Source organism: Nothoprocta perdicaria, unplaced genomic scaffold, assembly GCF_003342845.1.
Source record: "Nothoprocta perdicaria isolate Ctin4 unplaced genomic scaffold, notPer1 scaffold_23, whole genome shotgun sequence".
Taxonomy (NCBI): Eukaryota; Metazoa; Chordata; class Aves; order Tinamiformes; family Tinamidae; genus Nothoprocta; species Nothoprocta perdicaria.
This window is the reverse complement of record NW_020455455.1, coordinates 3,659,316-3,682,653: the sequence shown is the minus strand read 5'-3', so window position 1 is coordinate 3,682,653 and position 23,338 is coordinate 3,659,316. Positions and strand designations below refer to the sequence as shown.

Genomic DNA, 23,338 nt, shown 5'->3' with positions numbered 1-23,338 from the left:
GGACTATCCAAAAATTATAACCTATCGGTTAACAAAATACTCAGAGAAAAACAACAAAGAAAATTATAATTCCTAAAGGCCTCAGCCAGCTTCAGTTGATATTTTACATTACTGTAAATCATAAAATTCAAAATTCCCTACAAAATTAGCTACAAAAAAAAAAAAGGAAGAAGAAAAGACTTCCCTATCAACTTCGGAAATGAAAGCACTCTTAGAATTTCATTTTTATTAATACAATTTCATTTGAAATATAAAATGTGTTATGACTGTAATTGCAGTAAACTCAAGAATTCTTTCTGTGCAACTACTTAGAATATACTCTTATTCCTGTAGTATACTACACTACAGATTTTGTTCCTCATTCTTTGTGGATGGCTGCTTTGTAGGAAAAGCAAATCTGTTACAGTAAAACAGAAAGAAATGCAAGAAGAACCAGAGCTGATGGAAGATCTCCCTGCAGATGATATTGTGGGACAGGTGTCTGTCTGCAASATGTGCAAGGTTGGCCCAAAGTCTTAAGGCTGAGTGATGCTACACAAAAAGAATGATGAGGTAGGAGAGAAATGGAAGCAGAGTCTAAACAGAAAACCATAGTTCAGATATATCTTAAAATATCAAGTGAAACAGCTCTGGTAGAGGGAATTCCATGGAAAATTCCTGGAGGACACAATTCCTGCCCATTGCCTTCCTGTGCCTAGTGCAGGTAGTGYCATCTGCACTCCACTCCGAACTGAGCTTTATTTCCCTTATGTAAGGGGGCGTTCATGAAGCTTATCCTCCCCAGGGCCAAGCAAYGGGTTTGGGAGGAGGCAGTGCTGGCAGAGGTAGATTAAAGGAGGAGTGAAAATTCAGTGCTTCACAACTGCATCTCTTAACACAACCAGAGAACTTAACGCTGATTACCAACCTTGGATATCCACTGTCCTGCACACTGAATTTCACTGGTGCAAGCGGCTGATCTCACTAAGTTTGTTCAGTTCCTGCTTTTATTCATGCAAAAACAAGTGCTGAGGTTCCATACGTATAAATAAAGAAACCTTTATTCATAAAAAAACAAACAAACAAAAAAAAAACCCTAACTTTTTATCTTGCACAGGAGTCTTTGAGGAGTTTAGATAGCGCAGGTACATGCTGGGGCTATCATCTAAACTTTATTCCCCCGGAATGATTAGTGCCTAAATTGTGTTTGCCTCACCTCAATTCTATTTTGCATTGCTTTTTACACTCTTTTTCTAATGTTGTAAACATTGCCTTTCCACAGATTGCTGCTAGAGTATCTGCCACAAGCAGATAAAGAGGAACTTTAAAGAAAGGGGAACTTTAAAGAAGAAAATTTAAAAWTTTTTAAAAATAGAAAGCTGAGTTCAGAGTAGAGAGAACAGAAGCCCTCCTCATTACTTGCAAAGAGATGCTGTGTAGACAGGAGCACCCTCCCTTCCTCTTTTCAGATATGATGGAAATCCAGCTATRTAGCAGGAATTTCTCTCAGGCTCAACAGTTTGTGCAGTTTGGGTAGTTTGGCCATTCCCTTAGCATTGGCACATTTTTTTAAGCACTTCTGTTTATTTTCATTTCCTATTTGATATTGCAACACTTTTCAGGGACACTCTTTGCCCACCAGTGTCTAAGATAATTAGTGGAAACAAAAGTCATCTGTATTGAGCACAATAAATTGATGTTCAAAATGAAAATAAAGGCATAGRGGTCACATATCCATGGGAAGCTTCAAGGCAAGGTTTGTGGGAAAGGAAAATCCAGGAGACTGCAAATGTTATGCTTCGGAAAGGAGCCATCTCCTCCCAGGGACGTGAAGCTGATGATTGTCACTCAGTAGCTACCAGCACTATGTAAAGCAGAAAGAACTGTCCTTCATCCACTGGGAATTTTGATGCTGAAAATTATATTAATAAAACCCTCTATTTATTTCAACACATTAAAGAGAAGAAGAAAAAATACAATGTTTAAGCCCTTTTGCAAAGGTGAGAATATTTTAATTCACATATATTGAACATAATACAAAATCCCTCATATTATCAGATTGAGAAAAGACATGACTGAACTTAATATCCTTCAGTGGTGTAAATTGCATTGTTCATAGCAGAAAAGGAGAATGGCAAGGTTTTATTGAACACCATTATCTGAGATTATCATTCAGAGACACATTTTTAAAATAAAGACGGTAGCAAACAGCTGTAAAAATCAATCAATCAATGGGATGGTTGAAGTGAGGTTTGTGGGGCAAAAAGAGTTCAGGATGACAACAGAATTASATTTTGTGAGTTCTTGGCATTGTTCAAAAGGACAGGGAAGGCCAGTTGTATCTAAGAATCACGCTTCATTAAATATTTATTCTCACTAGTTGACTTTCATAGTTGTTTTTCACTATGTTCATTTTTTGACAGGTAACATACATATCTTAGCAAAAACTTTTGTAAGGATAAACTGTTATAAAACTATAGCATAAGCCAATAATTATGATTTTGTAATTTGTGAAACAAAGGAGGCTGCTATTGAAAAAAAAACAGAGAGAGATAGGATTTAACATTATACATATCCTCATTTGAGATTTTTAACAGACACATCCTTTAATTTCAGCAAGCATCTTGTTCCTCTGAACTGATAACTGCCATAGGACYCATTCTCAACAATTCCTTAATCACTAAAATCTCTGATACTGCATTTTGCAAGTGTTTCATTGTCATCCTCTCTTGATAGATGGTCTTGTCTTTTTTTCTTGTAACAGTAGATTGAGAAGCCAGCTCCAAGAAGAGTGAGAATGGCCAGGAAACCCAGTAGCCAAACAGATAGATGAACAGATGGATGAGTCTCTTCTGAAAATGAAAGCATATTACTGTAAGAAACKTTGCTAATGTTTCATTTAACATAAGTCATGAGAAACAAGATGGAGATGTTCTCTGCAGTCTGACCTTGGAGTGAGTCTGCTTGATATAGACCTGAACTCTGAATAGCTGCTGGTTATTAGCTGGTTCCTTTTGCTAAAGCTAATACTTGGTCTCAGTGAATCTGGATTGTGGCAATATACAAAGATCTCTATGAATGCACTGCATGTACGTAAGAATTAGGAATGTATGACTTATTCGCTGTTAAACAGCTGTGCTCAATGACTGGTCACCTTCATGGCAGGCATTGCTTCTGCTTCTGACTAAATGAAAAGTAAAGGTGATCCTCAAATTAAGGGCAATATTCTGCTTATGATTCACATTGACTTTCTGCCCCTTGGCCAACACTGTCTAAAGCACATCCTTAGTCCACACACTGTTCTACATCTTCTTTGTTCCTACTGTCCATCTCATGATATACAGTCCTTTGTAAGACTGTGAAACAAGGTGAGAACAATAATCTTGCATCATAWTAGTAGCTTGCAAAATATTGAAGAGCTGGGATAAGAAAATTTTCTCCATGTTTTCTACTGTGGGGTTATTGCTGTTCKTGGCCTTCATGTAATGTGTGGAAAGCATGGATCAAACTTGCAATATCCCCTGCTGCCTTATAGAAGAAACAGCAAATTCCAGTCTCAGGGRAGACCTTGGGTCAATATAGAGCAGATGTTACGATAGATGAAATCATATAACAACCTTTATAACAGTTATCCTTTAGACATGGATATGGAATGCTAATTACTTGGACATGAGTTTTCCAATACTTTCATGTCAGAGTGCTTACAGTAATATCTGTGCAGCAAATTTGCAAAGACACTTCCATCTAAATATACATGGGTTACGACAGTGAAGGTAAAGTTCTCTGTGCTTGTTCTTGAAGTCAGTCACAAGTTAGGTCATTGCTGAGCTCATCAGCTTGACCTTGGTCCTGAGGCAACAGAGCTGACCAAATACATGGAAGATGGAGCACTTGCAGTTTACAACTTGCTGTTGTAAAAGACAGTTGAGGACTTACTGTAATTGATTTATAACCATGCATCCAAGCAACTGTCAGCAGGGTTTCTTCTATAGGGGGAGTGGTTTAGGAAAACCCATTTTAATTTCTTGCAATTAGATTTTCATTARCTTTTTTCTGAAAACTCTTACCTTTCTCATGTAGAGGACTCCCACTTGGCACAACTTCAGTGAATATCAGAGAGAAATAATATGACATTTCGTCAGAATCTATGAAATTTTTACTATTCCACTAAAATTATACAACAACAAAAAACCCTAAAGGCTTATTATGGCATTAATTACAAATGAGGCAAAAATCAACTTACAAAGACTATACCTCCCTATTTAGTAACACTATAATAGTAATATTATAATAATTATAATAATATTAATATAATATAAGTAACTATAATATTCTAATTGTTTTTATGTCAACTAACATTTGAATACTTAATATTTTGGCAATATTTAGCTCTTGGAAAAGTCACAATTTGCATAGGTTTGACAGATGCTGAACTATGCTTGTTTTATTCTCAGTCAGGAGTGCTTACAGCATACTAGCATATTCACATAAAAGTGAAGACAGTGTTGTGAAGAGCTCAGTCTACAAAAACAGGCAACCACAAAAGTTTAGARAAATGATCTAAGACAAACTAAAATGTCAGTACAGACTTGCAGACATAGTTTATAAAAATATCTTCTAAACCAATTAACATTTGTTAATATTAATTAAGGGGACTAGAGGAACATCCCAGAAACGACTTTTCTAAATGTGGACTGACAATTCTCCATTAACTCAGAACTTAAATTGTGTCTCAGGTTGAATGAACCAGAATTGAGGGCTGTAAGGAGCCAAAAGAGAAAAATTATATTCAGTAGTAACCCATGAACTGAAATTGGAAATCCTTCAGAACAAAGAGAARACAAAACTTGAAAACAGAATTGATTAAGAGTTGTTCTGTTTTATTGCAGTTTTTACTGTTGCTTCAAAATACAAAATATCTGTGGCATTAACTTGATCTGAGGCGCTGGAGTGAATGTAGAGACCACCATGAAGGCTGGTTAAATGTATTCATAAGGCAAGTTACTTCTCATTTCTCTGTCTACTTCAAAATACAGTTACTATTTTCTGAACTTTTATTCTACAATAGAACAAGCTCATCTTACTTTTATCTTAAAGTTTGTTTAGTCTGATCTCACAAAGTCCTTGTTTCTCCATTGCTCTTCATAGCTTAAGGTTAAGGAGGAAGAGCTCCTTTCTCCAATATTGTTCAATGCACAGAGGAGCAATTTTGAGATTCATGGGTCCCCTTGACATTAAGGTAAATATATGGGCACAAAAAGTGCTTACAGCTTGGTATATAAGTGTCATAAGATGGAAGTCGGAGAAAGGTTTTAAACCATCAGAGCAAAGGTGTGATCATATGTAGGAGGAATAGGAACAAATAGTATAGAGTTTCAAGACAGAAATAAAGATGATGAAAGCAACTGTATATGGCAATTGGAGAAAATCCAAGACTTCCGTATGAATCGTAGTGATTCATGTGTGTGTCCATACACACAAACATATGTTGCATTATTTGTGCAAATACTGCATGCTACACAGCACAGATGGTAACAAAAGGGCTATAGCAGCTACTGTTAAACAGCTCAGCTCTGTCACTATTCACAGCACTTACCTTTGGGTTTTTTGCAGATAAATCCTTTTTCAGAAGAACATTCAATATTATCCCAATAACCAGATAGTGCAATCATTTCAACACAGTGATGCTCTGCACTGGTCTCCTCTTCCTCCATCCAGTTGACAAAGTCCATTGCAGCATTATCTAGCCACAGCCACTGGTCTAAAGTTAAGAGTAAAATGTTGAAAAATAAGTATTTAAATAGATCTCATGGATAGATACTTTAACTCCTTAGCTCAGCATATGACTTCAAATCAYGTAAACCATTTCCAGTAGAAGATCACATATTTTTTATTCCTAGAAAATTATTGCTATATAAAAGTGTTGCAAGAAATGCTGCATCAAAATTGTGCAGAATTACTATTAGAAAAATTATCGTTCATTAAACTGCATTCAAAAAAGCCACAAACAGAGTGAGAAATGCCAGAGCGCAAGAGGCTTTGTTAAAGTTACCACTGAAAAAGTTTTTTAGCCTTTGAGTTGTGGAAAGTGTTTAAGTTGTAAAGATTACAAAAGTGGTGCCACAGCATGGGATATCRAAAACACTATTCTGTTAGAATTCAAGCAGCTTTCATTGTGAGTTCACATTTGTGAAAACAGATTTCATAAAGCCACAGTGGATTATTGTAGAAGAGAGAATGTACCACTATCAAAGAAGTGCCTTAATTATTTTCACAGTTAAATTATTAAATAAAAAAACTTCATAACAGTAAAATAGATATTTTTTCTCATATTTTTCTTTCTAGAAAACTGTTTCAAGTTTATTATGTAGTTGTRTCTAGACAAAATTTGCTTGGAAATGTTTATTTGCTATTGATTCAGTCCTTGATGCTTATAAGAGCATCCTTGATGTTTACAATCAGGTTGATTATCAATATCATGTTTCCTCAGACAGGAAATTATCACACAGACAGGCTCCATTTGGTACTTTAAACAATCCCACTCATGTCCTGTGATGCTAGATCCAGGATCTACACAGACACACGGCCACTGGCCACCACTAGAAGGAGATCATAGATCAACTTGCCATATGATTACACATTATATATCTAGAGAGACACASAGAGAGAGACAGAGASAATAGGAGAAAGAGGGAGATTTTTTTTTCAATAGGTATTTATGCARATTTTTTGAGTCTCGTAGCATCTCAGCTTTTGTAATGGAAACAGAGACAACTTCCAACAATTAATGCGACAATTTGCACAGTTGCTCACAGTTGGTGAGAAGCTTTATCTGGACCTCGACAGAGAATTCAGCTCAATTATGAAAAACTGTCTTCTTAAACTATCTATATTTTTTGACGGAAGACCTGGAGTTAGCAACCTGTCAGAGACAGCCTGGGTTAGGCACAACTTAGAACTAGTCTGATGACTAATAMTTGAAGATCATGTCAAAAAGACAAAATGTTTCTTTTCCTTCTGAATCATAGCTGAATCATAAAGTCASTGCTTTATCTCAAAGCATTCAGTGAGGCTGACTTGGAGACAAAAGCATCTGGTGCATTATGAAGTTCRCTTCATATTGATAGTGTAAATTATCTGCTAACTCAGGTGACTTCCAACATAAGGTTTTTGTAATGGATAGCAAGCACCATCCTATTGTGTATATATATATTACTGTTAGTCCTTAAAATAAAAATAGATGCTGTTAGTATWTTTTTGGAGAAAGAGTTAAAGTTATCTTTAATTTTCTTATCTTATGAAAGTGTTTTAAAGCAAGTATTGAAGGCAAGACATTACCAGCCACATTTCTGTAAAGTCCTATCCAGAAACCTCCTACTTTGTTTCCAAGAGGTTGTATTCTGTGTGTCAGAAAGTCAGATTCTTCCTCATTTTCTACTGAAACCAGGGTAGCATCTGTAAGGCATTAGCAAGAAAGCATTAGCAAGCAGCTCTCTGCCTCTCTCACCATCCTTTCTAACCAAAGAGTGCTGCAGCTGGTGAGGAACTGCCCCACTTGACATGGATCCTCTGCTCTTTTTATGGTCACAGCCCTTGTCCTCACACAGTTGCCTCTCCAATTTGAGGAGGAGTGCTGCAGAAAGCCACCCACATCAACTTACTTTCATTGCATCCAATTCTAAAATAGCTTTTTAGGTAATTGAAGTATCCTCTTTTTTTAACATTTCTACATCTTTATATCTCCTTTATATAAAACTTTACATAAATCTTGTCAGTCAGTTAAAAGCCTCTCACCTAGATGGGCACATTCCAGGGAAGCCAAGGCCCAGCTCGTCCTAGCTGAGGATTCAATGTAGTAGCAGTGACCATGGTAAGGAATCCAAGCTCGGAGATCATCTCCTTCAGGGCAGTCTCCAGGCAGCTGAGCAGGATCAGTAGGGGCTATAACTTAAGATGGTTAAACATATGGTTTAAAATTTGTATTTTTAATGACTAGCTGGAGCTACATACACGTGTGAGCTACACACACATAGGGATTTCTTTCACTTAGCTTTAGCTACATTCGCTTAGCTTTAAGAAGCCCTCAGCTGAGATAGTAGGCAGAGACAGACAATTAGGCCATGTAACATCTCATTTCTCCAACCACATTTCTCAAAGCAGAGGAACAGATCACACCTAATTAACTAACCCAACAATAACGAGAGGAAAAGCAATCCTTGTGCCTATATTCTGGCTGTTTGTGCCACCTGTGTGTGACCTTATGTAGCTGCTGATAAACAGAGTCAGTGCAAGTTCCCACCAGTTACATACACTTGCATACACTCTTTTGAGGGTTTTAGCCCAAGTTATAGCAAAGCCCCTAGGATTAAAAAGACTAAAGGAATTAATAATGTGCCATTAAAAATCATGAAATTCATTTGCTTACCATCTGATATTTTACAAACTGAAAAGTAGCTTTCATTGCAAGATGCTGTTTTCCAGGTACCATCAAGACCTAGATAGACACAAGCATCTTTTTCCTTTGGTTCTCCTGCTGCCCAGTTAGTGTACCTAGTTTTCCAGTTGTCAGTCCATTTGTAATAGCTCCCACTCTGCAAAGAAATATATTCTGGTAGTAGAGATTGTTAGATAAAAAGCATTGACACATAAATTTCCTATAAATGCCCTATCTTTATCCAAGTCTTTCATCAAAAAAGGCTATACTGCCATATTTTTTAAAATATTATTTGCTGTACTAAGCAATATCTCTGTACACTGAATGTATGTGTTACATAAGAACTACGTATGAATAGTGTTCAACAGTGCACTAGGTGTGAGCAGGGGAGGATTTGAAAGTAGCACAGCCTATTATTATGCCAAAATATTGTAAGACCTTCAGATGAGTCCATCTTAGATCTTTCAATGACTCCACAACCAAAAGAAGAAGTGATGTGGAATTCAACCTCTTTGCTCTGCTTTGTTTAGAGTAAGGCAGTGAGTAAGCTGCTGAGTAAAGATTACTTGACATTTAAAGCTCAAAWTCATCTATAGAATATCTCTTTTATACACATTTTTATTAATAAAATATCTATAAGTAGTCAACCTGAAAGTTTCATTCTGCTGTATATGGCGACACAGTAACAGCTGCACATCCTGGCTTTTGACTCCCAGATTGCATCTTTATTTCACCTATCATTTCTGTAGCTTTCTGTTTCCATGTATTGCTTCCCAACATGACCTGTCTCTCTTTCCACTTCATTTGGTGTGCGTAGTCTTTGGGTAATTCTAGCAGGAATGCTAGATATCCATGCATGCACCCAGCAAATCCATCCAGAAGATGGTTCCTACATGACTGATATGACTGTGGCAACAAACACAGTGCTAAAGAGCAGGAGAGCTCACCACGCACTCCAGCCTCCATCTATCCAGTGCTCTTACCACATTGCTGTTAAGACCRATCCATACAGGTTTTCCATATTTAAGTATCCAGACCCACAGGAATGAATGGATATAGGCATCTAAAATGCTGGCGAGCTCTGCAGATTTGTCTTGGCAGTTKTTCCTGGCCTCTTCCCATGGCATTTCAGATGAGATGATTGAATAGCTACTGTCACCATAATGGACAAGTTCAGGGGATGGATTTGTTGTTGATTCAGGTTGCATCRTAACTATGGAGAGAAAATTGAACACACGAATTTATCACACACCTATCTCTAACATACAGGCTCTTAAAATAATAAAAGAAACAGTATAAATAGTAAGTAAAAAACTTATTTAAGTTAACGACCAACTTTTTAATGAACAAAACCTTGTTAAAAACAATACTTGCTAATATAGAAAGCAAACAGAAATCCTAGCTGCCCCTGAAGTGTAGTTGCTAGAGACCTGATTGCTACAAATATTTTACTCATAATTTGGAGATTTGATCCCCCTGTACATTCATATATTTTACCTAAATCTGGATGCTTGAGTATACTCCTATTTCACATCAGTGACACTGAGGACATTGAGCTAGGCCATTACAGTATTACTTATGTACAACATTATCACACCTTGRGCCTTTGATACCCAGTATTAGATGATTATCAACTACTGCTTGCCTCATTAGCCTGTCTGAGAGGGCATTGGAATGTTTTTTGCACATTTGAGCATCTGTTTTTATCCTTGGGAACAGCCATGTATCAAAASAGCAGTAGATGGGATTCAGGATGCAACCGCCCTCCTAAAATCCTCAGTTTGCTGCACAGGGAGAGTGGGTTTCTTACAAGTAAGTTAGCTATATTGACAGCAAGCAGGCTGTACAAGCTGATTAAAGGGAGGAGACAGGTTGTCTTTACTAATGGCATAAGAAAGGCATAGAAATACTGCTTCATTATCTGGGCTTTGCCTGCCCTACTCCTATTCTACTGCTGGGCTGCAGAGATTTGCATAATGAGAATTTTACAGCAGAAGAGTCCAAATTCATTACTCATATGGCTGCAAAAAAAAAAAAAAAAAAAAATCAGTATTCTTCAACAGTGAAGGAATAGCCCAGAGACAGTATATTTTAATGGACATAATAAGATATACAGGATGAGGGTTAGGAAAGGATTATCTGCTATGTTCTGAGATAGCCAGGGGAGATCCCTCTAAGAAGATGGTTCTATAATGCACTTAAAGAGAATGCAAAAAGCCCCATATTCCCCTGGGAAGAAATCTGTTTCCACTTATTATTGTCTAGTATTATTCACGATTTAGACACAAAACCCAATTAAGATAATGATTCATCTCTAGTAAGCTCTGTGGGACAAACTGTACTTTTAAAATTGTCTTGCCCTGAGTTTGGTGAATTTCTGAAAACCAGAGAGACTCAGAATGAGGTTCAAGAAAAGATAAAAAGAAACACATTTGTTTGCRAAGTGTTTTGTATTATCTTATTTAACTGAGATGCTCATTTGATTTATGAACTCACATGGATTCATTTGGCATATATATCCTCTCTCGTTGTCACAGCTATCATCCCTCCACTTCCCGTCTGTCTTTATCATGAACACACAGTCTGTCTGCAGGAAAGAGGACACACAATGTCACTGGAAGAGGCAAGGAGGAGGAGAGCTGTGCAGCCAGTATTTGCATAGAGGAAGCATTTTATTTCCCGTATTTCTAGCACAAGCCTGKTGGACCAACCTGTAGCTGCTGGACGCCTGGCAGATTCAGGCCATGCACTCTGTACCATCTATTTTTAGTCATTAACAAGTTATCACTGTTAGATATCTTAGGAAAAAAAAATCCCTTCAGTTCCCTTATTTTTGGTTGCTTCAAAATTTCTTTCCAGGAGCTTTCCTGATTTTCTGATTTCAAGATTGGCCTTGCCAGGCTTTCAGTATTCTGATTTTTCTTTTCCCTACTGACTAAAGTCTGCTACCATTTCTCCAGAAACTGCAAGTGCGTTTCTTTTGGAAAAGACATTGAAATTTTAGCACAGTGACAGACCTTACTTTGGTGATATCCTTTTATACCACCTAGAACTAGTATAACAGTATGGGAACATGTTCTCTCAGAAATATGTTATTGAGGAAGAACTTCTTTCCTGTGAGGGTGCCAGAGCCCTGGCCCAGGCTGCCCAGGGAGGCTGTGGAGTCTCCTTCTCTGGAGATCTTCCAAACCCGCCTGGATGCCGCCCTGTGCCCCGTGCTCTGGGTGTCCCTGCTGGAGCAGGGGGTTGGACTAGGTGATCTCTAGAGATCCCTTCCAACCTCAACCAATCTGTGATTCTGTGATGGAATACATATAAATAGAAGGAGAAATTAATGTTGCAATAGCAATCTTAATTTTGATTTATGATATTTTTTCTAAGTTTGACTTTGTAACTTTAATGTTTGTTGTAAAGTAGTTCTTGCACATGTACTGCAATATGTCAGACAAAGCACATAGACCCTCTTCTTCAGAATGTCTGCCAAATATGTTGTTCTATTTAGAAGGACTATCATGTGTTAAACCCTATGCTGCTTATGAAAGGACCTATTTAAACACCTTGATACCCTGTTTAAAAAATCCTGCCTGAGATATTTAGGTTACTTAGATTTTCAATACCTCCACAGTCTTGTCTATCAAGCTGATGTAATCATAATAGTCAAAGAAACTTTGTATTTTTTCTGGTGCACCATTAACCCAGTTGGTGTAGGAAACAGTGCTTCCATCTGTCCATAGAAAGGTAGACTCCGCATTGATGTCATTCATTCCAATCCACACATTAGTTATGGCTTCCTTTAAATGGTAAAAGAGGAAGGCTGGGAGGAAGCAAAGATTTCATGTTAAGGAARTCTCATCATGTCTGATCCAAAACATGAAAATTGCACACATGTCCAGAACTGGGGCCATATTAAAGATAACATTTCCCACAACAGAGTCCATCTGCCTTTCACCAAATGTTCATCAAGGCTGAAAAAACAGTCAAAGACTAAACTGTGGAGCAAATGAAGAAACGTCCCTTTCCCCAATATGTATGCACACATTATTTTCTAACTAATCATAYTGCCAATAAGAGTGAGAAAGAATACAGTTTTCTGTTAGACCRAGGGAATCGCACTCAAAACAGACTGCAGTTTTCATAGTTTCATGCAAACTGAGCATGCTGAAAGAATTAACAACATACTTTTTACTTCTTGAATGTAATAACCTTTTGTACTTCAGAGTTAAACCCAAGCGTGTATTAATGTAACACAAAATTTTTGGCAGACCATCCTACAATCTATATTGGACATTATAGCACTTTCCTTAGCAGGAGGTTATTACTTGGCTTTGTGAGAGGTAACCAATAACCCATCCGTTTCAACAGAGCTCAAATATGTACCTTGCACTTGCTCATTTGATATGGTAGCCAGGTTTCCTCCCAGACCCATGCAAATGTTTCGTGCAGCATGCCATGTGAGCTTTCTTGTTACAGTGGAAGCAAATATTTTGAAACACTGAGGGAGGAAGCAAAGCAAAGCATGGGTCAAGTGCTTCATTYCAACCAGCAAAGAAGAGGGAAACTGTAATAGGTGAATAACGCCAATTAACCATAGCACCTGTATTTCTCCAGAAAAAGAAAGTGGAGCCAGAATAATAACAAAACCAAGAACGCTAAATTTAAATTATTAATGGTGTGCAACTTGTTTCAGTAATCGGATTTTTTTCATTTTGACTTTCATATACAATTCACTGAAGATACTTTTTGACCTACCTTGTTGTTAAAAAACAGCCAACCTTCTGGACATCCTCCAGGAGGCAATGGAGAAGCAAAAGTTGAATTGATAGAACTGTTATGCTTTTCACATATAAAATGATTGGTGGAACCACAGTTTATGTCATTCCACAAGCCTAAAAAAAATCAGATTGACTCAGCAAATCAAGGTGTTGTATTTGTAACAGCAATAGTAAGAAATCATATTTGTAGCAATAATCTAGCACTTCTTTAATTTATAAAGAGGATGATCTGTACACTGCACGCTGTCAGAGGTAGTAGAAGTGCAATGCACAACACTTAGGCAGTGAACTATTGTTTAGAAGCAGCAGATGTTTATGCAYATTAGCTGCTGGGCACCGCTGCTGGCTTGGAATATAGCAATTAGATAATGAATAAAGGACCAGGAAGAAAGGGCAAATGCCTCAAAAGAAAAGCTATAATCATCAAATAATTTCATTACACTTTTTTATCCCCTTCAGGGAGTGTGAGCACATGAATTACAGGAAGACAGAGGATGAGAAAAAGAAAATGAATATGTTATAAACATTTTCTTAGCAGTAAACRATTTACTGTATTTTATATTTCAGGGTGCAGCTTAGTGTGAAGGTCAAATTACCACGAGAGCTTTGATGAGGAGCTTGAAGCTCATAATATTAGCATTACTCTAACAGTAGCAGAGCTGTCATCCCTCATGCTTGATTTGAACTGCCTGACCCTGCTACACCTCAGCCCAAGCTCCCCACCGAATCTGCTACCAGCTGGCTRCTTGGTCAGACAGTGGCACCACTACCTTGCAGGCAGCAGGGGAATATACCAGTAATCACATTTGAAAGGGGAATGGATGAGATAAGAAATACTGGATCTTACTAAAGGCACAATATGGTATTCAAACTGTGAAATTTGTGAAATCTCCAGGTGGTCGCCACTTCAAGTTGATCCATCACTTTCTAGGGATTCGGTCTGCAGACTAAAATACCTATTCCTGTTGTATGTATACATTCCTAATGTATGTATACATTCCTAATGTATACCGGGTTTCTAAGCACCTGTTTTAAATAAATGAATCTTGCTCTAGTTCTCTATTATCTAAGCTGAAGTGTTAGAGTTATTTGAAAGGTTGTACCTTCCAGCTCCCTCATGCAGAGGGATGGAAGAAATGTCACAGTTCCTCTAGAAAACTCAGATGGGATAACTCTAGGAAATCGCAAGTGCCCATAGTCATGTGTATTTTGGTGTATGAAGCCTACTCTAGGCTTAACTGAATTGCTCTTCAGTCAGCATTGGGTGCATTGATGACATCTCCTTTTGACCTTAAAGAAATTTAGGAGTCTAGCTCACATTCACATGTAATTGTCAACTCAGGCTGAATACTACACTTACGGCCCAATTCAGGTGTCAACATGAGGGCTCTTGAGTCATCTGAGGCAAGCTCAGGATAGGTGACACATCTACATGGATCCTGGCAGATGTGACATGGATCTGTGGGTAAGCCACCTTTTCTGGATCAGCAGCTGAAGGAGGCATTTAAAATGACACTAGGTGCCCATCTCACTTTTAGTGCCTACGTATAAACATAGAATTTTAGGTGGGCTCGCTGGATGAGATGTTTAGAAACTATAACTTCTTTTTGTGTTATTGAATTCCCATTAGTATCAGCTGAGCTACAGAGATAAGGTCAAGATGAAAATTAGTTCTAGGATTTGTTTTGCAAGGTATTTACATTCAAGAGCATTTAAAATTGCCTAACACTTAGCCTTTTAGGCAAATCAAAAGAAAAAGAAAAATCTAAATTTTTGCCCTCTTACTTACCTATGTCTGACAACATAATCACACAATTTTCATCATTATTTGCAAAGTTGGGCTCATTGGGAGCCCAAGCCACATAGGTCACTGGAGTCCCATCTATCCAGCTTAAAAAAAAAAAAAAAAGAAAAGAAAAGAAAGTATACTAACAGTTATTAATTAATACACCTCAGTCATTGGATAAGAAACTTAAAAAAACATTTGCAGTGAAGAAAAGGTCCATGAGCACCTGTAGGAACTGACTGGTTAAAGCTAGAGGGATTTTGTGGATTTTCTTTCCCTTAATTAATTATTGCAATTTATATGCAAAATGATACTCATGCCAAGCAAAAAGAAATACATTTTTCACTGACAGACAGGAATGAATCATTTCTTATCAGAAACTATTATGTAGCCTGCCCTAATATAAGGAAGAAATGTAAATGTTTTGTTTTAACTGATCTGGTTGAATCATTTAGTTAATACTATACTAACACTACTACTAACACTCTCGGTCTGTGTGTTTCTGATATTTTCATAGATGCAAGCAAGACTACTTAACCATASATTTTACTTGGAAGAGAAATATCTCAATAAGTTATTCTTCCTAAGTCTTGAATTTGGAGACAAACAGGCATTCTTTCAGCTTTCACACCACTTTCTGAAGTATCAAAATCAACATTTTTCTTTATATTTATTTCTTTTTATTATAATAAATTGCTATTGTAGGAAGAAGAGTTTGGCATTGCATTTAATCAATAGCTCAGAATTGAGGTTACTCATCTAGAAGTGTAAAATCAAGTTCAGCTCCCTCCTACTCTCTCTTACTTGTCTATTACACTTGATCTATATAAATGAGATGTTCTTTGGAGTCAAGCAATGTCCCATCTCTCTAATTAGTGCACACTCCTCATGCTCTATGCAAGGTTAGTAATTTACTGAGATTAAAGTGACTAGTTAAATTCAAATCTCTTCTAAACCTATTTTAGGATTAGGAGCATGGTCTTTCCCCTCCCAGATGTGTCCTAACCTTCAGATGGGAAGGTGGAGTCAGTATTCTGCTGTTTCATAGCAGTGTTTCATACCAGTGTGAACTTCTCTTGGAATGGGTCTATGCATAGACTGCCTTAAAAATCTCCATCAGAAACAGCTTTTGCATCAATTGTCCCCACCTTTCTAACCACGGAAGGTCTATCTGAAATCTATGTGAAACCATGATAAGTTGATAAAAAGCACATGAAAGATAGGCTGTATAGAAAGTAACACAATTTGTACATGTGTATTTACAGGTTTTAGATGTATAAAATATAGCCTGGTGAGGTATTCTTTCCATTTATAAGGCAAAGCTTTAACAGAAACTTGAGAAAATCAGAATACTTGAAGAAATATCAAGAAATGTTTTAGATAAGTGATTTTTCAAGAAAAAAAAAATGTTCCCCTTCCTCTTCCCACCCTTCCTTTTTGGAGCAAAGTATTGGACTTTGGACTATTCCAGGACTATTTCATACTGCTTTGTATGTACACACAACTGCTTTCAGGCCTTTAAAGTTATATATTTTATTACCTTCAGCTATATAAAATGTAGTATTCATTTCTATATGTTAAGAGCTGAAGTAATCATTTTAACTTACCTAAATTTTTTATCAAGACTCACTTTCAAGCCAATGAAGTATGGTTTAGAATAATCCGAAAATCTATCCTAGAACAGAAAGACACCATTTTAATTAAGAATAAAATCTTTGAAGTAGAACAAACAGAAATGCACTGACCATTGATTAGGTACCTAGAGCAGAGAGTCACTAAAGGTGGTAACAATAAAGCATATACTTATAATTAAGTACAATCATATATTTAGATATACAGGAGCAGAAGTCAGCTTTCCATAGCTGCAGAGCACTGTCTACAACATCAGAGTTCAGTCTTACAGCTCCAATAACTCAGGACTGGGTAAGAGAGAAACAGTGTTTGAGGAAAAAACATGTAGATGTCTTTTTTCCTCTCTCCAACATTGTGGCACTGTCTGTTTCCAGCCTCAAGTCACTCCCTCATGCTTGGTGCTTCCCAGACCAGCATGACATCCTCCTACCTTCCTCTTCCTAGAGCTCTTTCTCATGCAGGAAAACAACAGAGGAAATCCCTATGGACCAAAAGGGCTGTGAGGACAAACACTCCAGCTTGACATATCAAAGGACAAGGTACTTTGAGAGGAATTTCATAGATCTCATCTCAGGCAGATTTCATTAGTGAAAATGCTCACAGTGCTATCTTTGACACAATTCATTTTCGGGGAACAGGTTGTCAAAAACATTTCTACTTTGGGATGTCAGTTGATATTGATTCTTACATTTCGTTTAAGAGTTCTCAACAGGAACATCCGTTCACTATTACTATTAACAACAGCCAGTTCTGCAGAATTCTTCCTGCAAAACTCCTGGGCTTCTTCCATAGACACACGCTCTTTGCTGATGTAATATAGCTTATCCTCATATATTACCCATCCATCTGCAGTGGTTTTATATTCTGGAGAATAATAAGATAAAAGAAAATAGAAGTTTTCTTTTAGAATAACAATTTTAATAAACAAGATGAACATGCAAACAACCTACCATAWGTGTCAAGCGGTTCAGACTTCAGAGGCATTCCTGCAAAATAGAACAGATTTGTGATGTGTTTCCGAAATGTATTAAATGATTGCCTATAAAAAATGAACGAGAATCATCTAGAGTTCTGCGATCTTTTGCAATGATCAGAAAGGAAGCATGTTTAACCATGTACTTCAGTACATATCATGAAATATTCATTGACATTTACTTTTCTATTTGTATCATGAACTGCATGTTATATCAGGAAAATCATGGTTTGGATTTCAACCTTTCCTTTCCATATAAAGGAAAGCTGCTCTGAGATTCTGTGAACATCAGTAGTCAGAACATTTTTACCTTTGGTTTTACAACTCCTTTACTCATGCAGCTGTAAACAGCTGCAATCATAATCCCTATTATGATTTTTTTATCAAGAAAGATGACGTTTTAAATAAGTTTACCTCAACTATATAAATATATATATATATACACACATATATATATAAAAGCTCTCATTTCCAAAAGTTCATAAGCAAAATGAAATATGTTCTTAACCATACTGCCATAGCTGTGACCAGCCCAGGCAGCAACTGCCAAACATACCAAAACAGCTATAAACCTGAAGGTTCTTCTCATAGGAATTACTTTCCTGATCAGACCATCATGACAAAGTCTAGATGCAGCAGAAAAATTTCAATTGKAACTATTTTTCTTTGCAAAAATATCTGGTCTGGTAGAACCCAAATATCCCATGTGAGTGATTCAGTACTCTCCAAYACTGGATTTCAGGAAGCAAAGCTGGTGTCCCAGGGCTGTGCGGATCTCCATGTGTCCTGTCAGTGGCTGCTTGGATTGCTTAATAGGAGACATACCCAGGCTAGCTGACTCCACAGTAACTTCCTAGCAGGGCCCACATGGATATGGTGCAGGGATAAGACGGCTGGAGGGCAACAGGAAGGCAACCCAAAACCTTCTGCTTCTGCCCATCTCTTATCGCCTTCTCTAAATCTCTGCTAATAATTTACCGTAAATCTGGTCAAATCTCAAGGCAAAATATATCTAGTGTGCCCTTTTTTCTGAAACTTTTATTGTAAGGAATACACAGCTTGTGCTTTCTACAGCAAAAGTGCACCAAGTAAAGCTTCTTACGGTACAAAAGCTCACAATCTGTGGGGTCTTGGAAAACACACGGATTATTTATAAACTTAATTTGCATGAAAAAAAATTCATTTCCATCATTGAACACTGAGAAATCCTTGGCCCATATTATGTCTCTAGTTCTTTTTGCCTGCCCTTGAAAAAAAGCATAGCTTTCAAAATTTTTTCCATTTCCCCTGCTACTCATTAGAAAAGTACTACTTTAAATGCTATTTTATTTACGCTTCCTACTTCGAGGGAATAATTTACCTTTTTTTATTTGACAAATCCAGTCATGCAGAGCTTCACAATGAGAAATACGCCATTTATCACTAGAAAAACTATTTTTCAGTAAGCCACAGGACATGCCTCTTCCTGAATCTCTTGGAATATTGCTCCAGCCTGTATACAAAACCTATGGAAGAAATCATTCTTTTTCTTTTCATCTCAATGATAGTTTCAGTAGTTATATTCACCACCAGCAAATAAGAACAAACTGGATTTGCTTGAGACATTCTCAGCAAAAAAAAAGGGAAAATATATGGAAAACAACAAAYTTAAGAATTATTACAGTTGAGTAATGATGGCAATTGTGAGGGGATCAGGCTCACTTCTCAGGGAGGCCTTCTGCTCTTCTTCACACCCTATGCCCTAGTGGCAGTCAGAATAGGACCAGGCAAATGGGCTGTTTCCATTGGACTTCATGTCACTAAGTATTTCACCCCTCATGCTGCTCTAGCATCGCCAAGGAGAGGTTCATTTAACTGACTGTGACCTGATTCAAAATGATGCTGTCAAGAAGCCATCCAGTGCCTGTGCCCATATGTGCACCCATTCCACATTCACAGCTTCAGTCCCTAAGCTTCCAAAAGGGAAATACATCAGAGGAAGAAGTCGGCCTGGCTTTTGCAAGGGAAGTTTTGTCTTAAAAATCTAATGAAGTTCCCTCTGAAGGAACTAATGTGGGAAGAGAGATCTACCTGATACAATCTAATAGGATTTTCAAGAAAATCTCAAAAAAAAAAAAAAAAAAGTTTTAAGGAAACTAATGTAGTACAGGATAAGAGGAAAGGGTCTGTGTGGCTTTGGAAATAGGAGAAACATGGAAACAGAGCATGGGAGTAAGTGCAGAGTAACAAGCTGCAGGAACATTTCACAAATTTGTGGATATTTACATGGGTTCAAAACATGACTGGATACATTCATAGAGAGAAAATACACTAAGTATAAAGATCAGACCTCTGGTGCTGGAAAATCCTGAGCCACYGCTTAAGGGAGGCTCAAGAGTATTCTCGAAAAGCATCTTATATACTTGCTCTAGGTCTGCTTCTTAAGATTCTTCTGGCCACTGTCTAAGACAGGATGCAATATCTGATATGACCATGTTCTATATTTTTATGTGGTCATTCTTGTAAAAGAAAATATGCTTCACTGGTATGCATTAAATTACAGATACTGCTCCAGACTAAGTGACGGTAGTTGCAGATGATTTCCATGTGTTCAAATGTATTGCTGACAGTTTACTCATGATAATCAAGATTAGCAGCCATGTAAATGCTTGCAGGATTAGTGGACTCTTTGAAGACACGAACAGGAAAAGAAACAAAAAAGCACATGTAGAAGCCACAAAACATCTTGAGCAAATAAACTTGATGAAAAAAATAACATACTTACTGGAGAACCATCACTCCAGGCAAATCCTTCATCTGGATTCAAGGAAAACAAACCTGTCCAAGTCTCATAAAAACGACACGCACTAACACAAATYACCAGACAGAAAAGTGTGTAAACATCAGTACAAATGACGTCTAGAAATATATCAAAGTTGACAAAGGACAGTGAAATTGTAATATTATCCCACTTGATTTCAGTTAGCATTGAGTAAACTTCATACAGATTTTCATAACAATATCTAGTGCTTATCTCCCTCTTACACACCTCACCGGCATGTTGGATACAGTCTGAAGGCTCTCACAGGGCTTTGCAAGTGCTTACACCTACTGGGATCCCCAGTTTGAATGTGTGGATGCACCCAAAGACAGCGCATCCTTTCTGAAGCGTTGGCTCTGGATCATGAGCTATGGAAAGACTCTTGTACCAGCAATAAAATGTAACAGTTGTCTTTAAAAATTGTTAGTAATTGTTATTTTAGACCAGGGCTAAGGAAGCAAGATTATATCACATAATCAATGCCATATAGGAGCTATAAGAACAACTGACATTGTGTCACTGTTGATTGCGGCCTCGCAAAGCTCCATTCCCYGAGGAAAGGAACTGCCCTCAGTTTGAGAGAGGCTCTTGCTTTTGAAAATGGTTCAAGAATTGACTACTTAAAGGCGAGTTAAAAGTGAATACATTGGCCACATTTTCTGCTGTAATTTCTTCTCTTCCTAAATTATATCAATTAATCACGACACTGGTGTATAAAACTCCTGGGCATAATCAACCCTTTATGATCAAATAGTTGAAAATATTCATCAGTATATAAAAAATTCAAATAGCATGAAGTATTTCTGCTTTTAAGGAATCCATATGTTTCAGAAATCAGCTAAAAGAATRTATAAGACTTCAAATTAAACATGAATTAATAAAAACTCCCTACTAAGATAGTACAATATATAAGTAATAGGGAGATAGTAGGTACTCACCTTAATGCTTTGCTTACTAAATTTGACTCCTCCTGACTCTTAATGGTAGCCAAATCCCCTCCTATTTTTCTACAAAAATGTCGAGCTTCAAACCATGATTTCTTTCCAATATTGTCTCTGTAAAAACACTAGATAGAAAACACTTAAAATATGTACTCCACTCTTTAATAAAACAATCTCTCATGTATAAATGGGGTTTCATAAAATCCAATAGTCCATATTAGAAATAACATGGATTACCATTAACTGCTCATAAAACTTTTACACTCACAAAATAGTCTRGCTAGTTATAGGGATGGCAAAACAGAGTTGTTATAGAGAAATACAACCATCTTTAACTAGTTTTACCTGCAGGAAGACCCAGGTCACCCTCCAAAGGAAGGTAAAGGACAATGGTTATGGATGAAACATATCCATATGGATGGACATGTCACCCGAGGAGTCTGAAGACACAGGCAAAAATGGTCTCATGGTGGCTAATTTCTCTCTTCACATTTGCCATGGATTGTCTTACTGGTTCGATAATTTAATAGAAAATGACCACAAGTTTGATCAAGGTTAGAAAGAAATAAAAAGATGCTGTGGGGAAAATGGAGTCTAAAAAAATACTGTTTCAGGCAAGTTTGAAAGAAATGAAAAAATTGACATAATAAAAACACAAGGACTCCATAATGCAAATAAAATAAAAAGAAATAGCATCTTACATTTTTTTATTTTGATTTGGGATTTATCCTAAATCAATCTTTGCACATTACCTGTACTTCTTGTTCAAAGTCCTTTCAAAACTGAGTGTACTTCAAGTACAAGCTATTTGTAACTTTCCATGTTAAACCCTGTAATAAATGCTCTTAACAAATATTTGTTTAATTAACCTTTAATTTGAGATGTCATGTGTTATCTTCTGGTCCTTTTGCAAGGTTCAGCATTAGACTTTGTCCTGCATGTGGGCAGATTTCACTGTTATTGTATTTAATTCCCAGAACTTTCACACAGCACCTCAGCTAAATATGTGATCTTGCACAACCTAGTGATCATTTCTGATATAAAAAGTCATGCTAACAGTCAAGATTTGATGCTTCTGCTATTTAATATAACATCTTGACATCATTATCTCTTAAAATAATAAGTTGTTTCATTTTTTTCCCCTCTTTTCCTTATGTCCATCCAGGGACTGAATACTTATATTCTTCGTTTTCCACTTTCTCCTCCAATCTATTTTACCCATACACAGAAATCTCTTAAGTTTCCTTTCCATCTCTTTCTCCCATCCATTGTGTTAAGTTCAGTCTCATCTTTCTTCTTTAGTCTCTCGTCTCTCACAGATAATTCCTGGTGAGGTTTTTGATTGATTGTTCGTTTGTTTGTTTGACTGTATTTCAATCTTAGATGAAGAAGTCTCTCTCTCTCTCTTTTTTTTTTTCTTTTTCTTTTTTTTTTTAATTTCAAATGAAGCAGCACAAGGCCTTTCTTCCTCCTTCAAGTGTTTGTGTACTTACTTTAAAGCAGGAACTGCTGACGGTGTTGGATTCCCAGCCCTCAGGGCACGTGGGGACTAGAGCTGTACTTGGAATAGGTGCGGCTGTTGCTCCCTTTGCCCACTGCTTACAGATAAACTTTTGCTTTGTCTCACAGTCAAGAACATCCCATAATCCAGCTGCAGGGTTAGTTCTCATGGCAACACATCCTGGCTTCCTTCCTTTTTAAGAAAAAAAAAATGCAGGCTGGGCATTTTCTAGAACCTAAATTAYTTACAAACAGACAGTGCCCATTCCCATCTTGCAGTACAGTAACACTTCAATAATATAATTCTATTTCAGATGGGTTTCACTGAGTGGAAGACTAGCAGTCTGAGGAGGTCACAAGCTGACTGAGATCCTTCTCTTTTACTTTTCCTTTCCCTCATAACAAATTTTATGGATATGAAGTAGGTCTTATTTTGTCATAGTGAAAACCTGCATTCACAAATGAGAACTTCGTTCCCACTTAYATTAAGTATGTTTTATACCACTTCAGGCATCCCTAGC

General features: G+C 37.1%; 1 protein-coding gene across 1 annotated transcript in view; it reads right to left on the bottom strand.

The window, feature by feature from the left end:
• Positions 1-1,980: 1,980 nt before the first annotated feature.
• Positions 1,981-23,338, bottom strand: part of LOC112947381 (macrophage mannose receptor 1-like) — a 33,424-nt gene continuing 12,066 nt past the window's right edge. The window contains exons 12-30 of the mRNA XM_026039461.1: positions 22,811-23,010; positions 21,315-21,442; positions 20,341-20,422; positions 18,937-19,081; positions 17,554-17,589; positions 17,292-17,467; positions 16,579-16,646; positions 14,975-15,075; positions 13,163-13,299; positions 12,791-12,905; positions 12,031-12,227; positions 10,910-11,000; positions 9,397-9,626; positions 8,405-8,570; positions 7,774-7,926; positions 7,318-7,434; positions 5,576-5,740; positions 4,047-4,079; positions 1,981-2,831 (exon numbers count right to left, since the gene is read on the bottom strand). Of these exons, the coding sequence (XP_025895246.1) occupies positions 2,653-2,831; positions 4,047-4,079; positions 5,576-5,740; positions 7,318-7,434; positions 7,774-7,926; positions 8,405-8,570; positions 9,397-9,626; positions 10,910-11,000; positions 12,031-12,227; positions 12,791-12,905; positions 13,163-13,299; positions 14,975-15,075; positions 16,579-16,646; positions 17,292-17,467; positions 17,554-17,589; positions 18,937-19,081; positions 20,341-20,422; positions 21,315-21,442; positions 22,811-23,010 (2,519 nt within the window). The 3' untranslated portion in view covers positions 1,981-2,652. The remainder of the gene's footprint in view (positions 2,832-4,046; positions 4,080-5,575; positions 5,741-7,317; positions 7,435-7,773; positions 7,927-8,404; positions 8,571-9,396; positions 9,627-10,909; positions 11,001-12,030; positions 12,228-12,790; positions 12,906-13,162; positions 13,300-14,974; positions 15,076-16,578; positions 16,647-17,291; positions 17,468-17,553; positions 17,590-18,936; positions 19,082-20,340; positions 20,423-21,314; positions 21,443-22,810; positions 23,011-23,338) is intronic.